This window comes from Apodemus sylvaticus, chromosome 17, assembly GCF_947179515.1.
Source record: "Apodemus sylvaticus chromosome 17, mApoSyl1.1, whole genome shotgun sequence".
Taxonomy (NCBI): domain Eukaryota; kingdom Metazoa; phylum Chordata; class Mammalia; order Rodentia; family Muridae; genus Apodemus; species Apodemus sylvaticus.
Genome location: NC_067488.1, coordinates 71923054 through 71928559, shown reverse-complemented (window position 1 = coordinate 71928559; position 5506 = coordinate 71923054). Strand labels below are relative to the sequence as shown.

At 46.0% G+C, this 5506-nt stretch overlaps 1 protein-coding gene across 1 annotated transcript; it reads right to left on the bottom strand.

Annotated features, from left to right (window-relative positions):
- Window positions 1-369: 369 nt before the first annotated feature.
- Window positions 370-3011, bottom strand: LOC127667404 (olfactory receptor 10AD1-like). Its single transcript, XM_052160381.1, has 2 exons — window positions 2848-3011; window positions 370-1333 (listed from the first exon to the last, which is right to left on the bottom strand). The coding sequence occupies exons 1-2, from the start codon at window positions 3009-3011 to the stop codon at window positions 370-372; spliced, it is 1128 nt and encodes a 375-aa protein (XP_052016341.1).
- Window positions 3012-5506: the final 2495 nt, after the last annotated feature.

Below are 5506 nucleotides of genomic sequence, written 5' to 3'. Positions count from 1 at the left end.
TGGCGGCATACAGGCAGACATGGAGCTGAAGGACCTGAGAGTTCTACATCTTGATCTGAAGGCAGCCAAGAGTAGGCAACCAGGAGGGGACTCTTTTCCACACAGGGCATAGTTTAAGTTCTAGGAGACCACAGAGCCTGAGCACACAGTGATACACTTCCTCCAACAAGGCCATATGTCCCAATAGTGCTATTTCTCACTAGCCAAGCATATTCAAACTACCACAGACACAAAAGAAATTTCATCTTGAGTCCAATGCTAAGGTGCCAATGAATGCTCATTCCTGGGCTCTGGCAGAAATGATGAGGCCAGGAGGAGTTAACTCTTTACTGTCCAGTGGAGGGAACTTCTTCCCTAAGGATCTTCTTTCTAGACAGACTCTGCCTGAGCCAGGCTGCCTCTCCCAAGAGCCCTCCCCATGGCCCCCTTCATTTCCTTGTTGCGGAAGCTGTAGATGACGGGGTTACACATGGGGGTGATGATGGTGTAGAGGAGGGAGAAAGGCTTGTCTTTGTCAGGCCCATGTGTACTTCGGGGATTCATGTAGGAGAACATGGCTGAGGTGTAGAAAAAGATGACCACGGTCAGGTGGGAGGCACAAGTGGAGAATGTCTTCCCCCTACCTGAGGAGGAGGCCCTGCGGAGGATGGAGGCCAGGATGCGGGCATAGGAGGTGACAATGAGCACCATGGGACTGAGCAACACCACGATGGCATCCACAAAGATCAACTTCATGCTGAACTCGGGATTCCCGCAGGAGAGGGCGATCACTATGGGAGCCTCACAGAAGAAGTTTTCTATGTGGTTGTCTTTGCAGAAGGGATTCCTGAATGACATATACTCCAGAAAGATGCCATTGACCATCCCGAAGGTCCAGGAAGAACACACCAGCCTGACACACACCTTCTGGCTCATGATCTGGGCATAGTTCAGTGGGTGGCAGATGGCAACATAACGATCATAGGCCATGAAAGCCAAGAGGATGCACTCGGCCACGCCCACTAGAAAGACCAAGTACATCTGGGTCATGCATGAGGCAAAGGAGACAGTGTGGTTCTTGGTCACCAGATGGACCAGCATCTGCGGGATGGTGGTGGTGATGAAGCAGATGTCCAGGAAAGACAGGTGTCCAAGGAAGAAGTACATGGGGCTGTGGAGCCTGGGGTCGGTCCACGTGATGAAGATGATGAGTCCATTCATGGCCATGGCGAGGCTGTAGAGAGCCAGGAAGAGGGTGAAGAGCAGAGCCCGGGTGGAAGGGGAGCTCTGCTCAAAGCCCACGAGGATGAACTCAGTCACCGAGCTGCTATTCCTCGGGTCTGCTGTCTGGAGCCTGTTTGAGGATGGGGGCAGGAAAAACACAAAGGACACAATACTCGTGACAAATGCCGGGCTCACCGTAGGCTCTGTGCATACATTCTAATTTTAGAGGCTGAGGCAGTGAATCCTCCATGACTGTGAACTGATTGGGCGCCCTGTGGAGCGCATGAGCCCCCTTTGTCCACCTCCTCTCATTTCTCACCCCATGGAGTACTGGAGTCCCTTTACTCTGGTGTCAGTGACTGGCAGTCAGTGCAGAGATTCGTGCTTTCCCTGCCAGACTTCTCTAGCGGTGTACAACCACCATGCTGCACACAATGAAAGGGGCCTGGCTGGAGGAGACCCTTCAATATGGGATGCCTCTCCTATACAATCTGTTTTACATACCATTGGGCAGAAAAGATTTGGGGGAGAAGGGAGGTCAGTGGGAGTTGCAAATAGTGGATGGAGGAGAAACTGGTTGGGATGTGTTGTTTGAGAGAATAATCTATTTTCAATTAAAAAAAATCTAACCATATCTTTGAGACTGGGGCATGGCTGAGCAAGGTTCATAGATGCCAGCCTTTCTGGACCTGGGCCTGCAGAGAGCATTGAGTACATGGGTACTTGAGTCCCGGTGAACACAGAGTGTTTATTTCACACCATTAGAGACTTGGTATTCAGTATAAATATGCTCTTTTCTCATTACTGGAACATTTAGGGAATCACTGTGTTCAAATTAAATCTCCTGTACTTTCATCTTGTTTGGAGTTAAGATGTATCCCACCTCCCCGCTGCAGGTGCTGTAGATGCCAGTGTATGCCTGCCAATCTCCATTCTTTAGCCTCCCCCTTCCATTTTTCCTCTTCCCTTTTTGCTATGCCCTTTGCTATGACTCTGACATTCCTGCCCAACTCCTCCTAATTCTCACCCCTTCCTCTCCCTCCCCACTTTCCCATCTTTACTGGTTACCAGCCAGCTATCTAAGTTGAATTGAATGTTCTAACCTTTCAAGGTCTCCTATTTCCTTCTTGCCTTGTGGAGGCTACCTTCCCTGTAATGGTTACTCCTTACAGGACTCTCCCTCTATGTGAGATTTCTTGGTTGACCAAGGCATCTGCCAGGCCCGTTCCTATCATCTGTACATGGGAGAGTCCTACTATCTAGGGCTACTCCTATGGTCTGGAAAAAGAAGGAAAGGGAATGGAAAAAAGGGAGGGGGAGGAGAAAGAAGAGAAGGTCGAGGACATAGTTTAATGTGGATCCACAATCCTTCACTCGGCAGACATGTTGAGCTAAGGTAATGATTGGGCAACGTATGTCATCAGTGAGCCACAATTCACAGAACTCTTGGTCTTGGCCAAGAAGTTGGAATTTAATTTAAGGACTCACAAAGCCCCACTAAAGGTCAGTGCTTGCCTATAATTCACTGAGCAGAAACAATATTCTGTGCTGGCCAGCATCCTGTGCTTTGTTAGGTACCTTAGCAGCTGGCCAGTCAGGCACCTGGGTCCATAAGTGGGATTTTGTGAAGCAAACCACACCTACCTCATCCCGTGGCTCTGCTGCTCAGGCTGTGTCACTGAATCGCTGTTCCTAGAAACAGAGATGGCATGGTGTTTGCAGAAGAGCTGCTCCAGGGAGGATGGGCTGAGCTGGTGGGCCACTCTGGAAGACAGTGGTACCTGGTGAGCTTTCCAGTTTGTTGGCATCTATGCTATTACAGACACATGTCTTCTGAAGCACATTACCACACTGTGTGTGCACGGCACCTTCTAGTGTAGGTGAGAGCTGTCTGCCTCATGACGCCACTGGCTGACGCACACCCTTATCTTCTCACTTGCCTTTTGGGTTGTGTATTTCAAACTTCTTGCCCTTTTGTGTCCATGCCTGACTAAAAAATCCCATGCTCTTTTGTTCATTTGGAAACACAAAAATAAAAATGAAGATATTAATTCTCCTTTAGTTTTAGATGAATCCACACTGTTCTGTTGCAAACACAAAGAAAACAAATAAAAGAAAAATAGCCTCACTTTAAAAGAAATCACATCTGACAATCAACTGTAGAAGTTGCAGCTATGTCCAATATGTCCTCTTTAAATTTTGGGGGGTGGTGGTGGTGTGTGTTTCAAGACAGGGTTTCTCTGTGTAGCCCTGGCTGTCCTGAAACTCACTCTGTAGACCAGGCTGGCCTCAAACTCACAAAGATCTTCCTACCTCTGCTTCCTGAGTGCTTGGATCAAAGGTATGTGCCACTATCTTCTGCCGTCTCTTCAACTAATTTTAATGTCTGAAATGTAATTTGAATTGTCTTAACAGAAATGATATTTAAATCGATGCCATTTTTCCTGAAAGATATGCATGTAAACGCTCTCACATGTATTTGTGATTTCTCTGGTAAGCTAGAAGAACATCATAATTGCCTTCTGCAGACCATATAGAGAAAAGGCACCATCCTTATCTCTACTGACTCCCACTTAAAGGGCAGAGGGTCTTTGGTCTCAGTTAAATTAGTGACAATTTTCAAAATGCCTATCATGCCTATCGTGACATTTGAGCCTCCATTTTATTACCTCAATGAGGTAATTCAATCTCATCGAAGAGTCATGGGTAATTCAGTTTGCACAATGAAGTTATACCCAGTTTCTAATAGAGAAAAACAGAGGATGTTTTTTCTGTAAATCTTGTGTGGTCATCATTGATTTAACTGAACCACTATTCTGATTACATTTCAGAACCATCTACAAGCAAAATAGACAGTTCCCAATGGTCCAAGAGCCTCTAAAAAGAGCAGCTATCTGTACTGGAGGATCAATTACAAGAGAACAGAGCATGATCCCCTGGGTTACTGCCATAGGCTTAATGGGCAGGAAAATAAAAATCTATTCACTGCTAAATGTTGACTCAGTCAGGATTCTCTAAAGGAACAGAATGGATAAAATGATCACTATCTATTTGTCTGTCCGTCTGTCTTAGTCAGGCTTTCTATTCCTGCAAAAACATCATGACCAAGAAACAAGTTGGGGAGGAAAGGGTTTATTCAGTTTACATGTCCAAATTGTTGTTCATCACCAAAGGAAGTCAGGACAGGAATTTACACAGGGCAGGAACCTGGAGACAGAAGATGATGCAGTTGACTGCTTACTGGCTTGCTTCCCCTGGCGTGCTCAGCTTGCTTTTTTATAGAACTCAGGACTTTGAGCCCAGGGATGGTACCACCCACAATGGGCCCTCCCACCCTTGATCACTAATTGAGAAAATGCCTTACAGCTGGATCTCATGGAGGCTTTTCATTTCCTTAAAGGAGGTATCTTTCTCTATGGTAACTTCAACTTGTGTCAAGTTGACACACAAAACCAGCCAGTACTCTATGTGTGTGTGTGTCTGTCTGTCTATCTATCTATCTATCTATCTATCTATCTATCTATCTATCTATCTATCTATCTATCTATCTATGTGATGTACTAGAGTATGTTACAGGCCATGGTCCAGTTAGTCCAATAGCTGTTTCCTGACTGCAAGTCCAAGAATCCAATAGCTGTCCATTCCACGAGGCTGGATGTCTCACGGAACCAGCTGGTCTTTTTTATATGACAGAGCCCTGAAAAACTAGGCTCTAATACCAGTGAAGGGATGCTTCATCCACAGGAGAGATGAACTTGCCACAGAGATCAAGAGCAAGCAGACAGAAAACAAAAGTTTCTTCTTTCCATGTCTTTTGTAATGGTTGCCATGAGAGGGTATGGCCCAGATTGAAGGTGGATCTTCTTACTTCAAATGATCTGGACTTTAAGGTGGGTCTTCAAAACTCACATGATCTGGATCAAGAAAAAAGTCCCTCACAGGTGTGCCCAGCTGCTTGGGTTATTAGTTAATTCTACATGTAAGCAAGGTGACAGTAACGGCCATTGCAAAGGTACCTATACTGTTTTCCATGTGAAGGGGATTGCCACAATGTGTTACTTCTGTTCTGTGCCTATCCTTCCATTATACCATCATGGGGGACAGGACATACCTACCTAATTGTTTTTTGTAGAAAGAGAAACTCATCCATTTGTCCATTTGATTATTCTGCTTCCCCCGGGGAAATGGCTTTCTCTAGGACAGTGGTTCTCGACCTGTGTTGTCATGACCCCTTTGGGGGTTCACCCACCCTTTCTTTCACAGGGTGGCCTAAGATCATCAGAAAACATAGATATTTACATTA

Excerpts from the sequence above, each read along its gene's own strand:
- LOC127667404 (XM_052160381.1), bottom strand. The coding sequence starts at position 3,011 with ATGCCAACAAACTGGAAAGCTCACCAGGTACCACTGTCTTCCAGAGTG. Across the intron at positions 1,334-2,847 it reads CAGCAGAGCCACGGGATGAG|GCTCCAGACAGCAGACCCGA; the intron begins GTAGGTGTGGTT and ends ATCCTCAAACAG.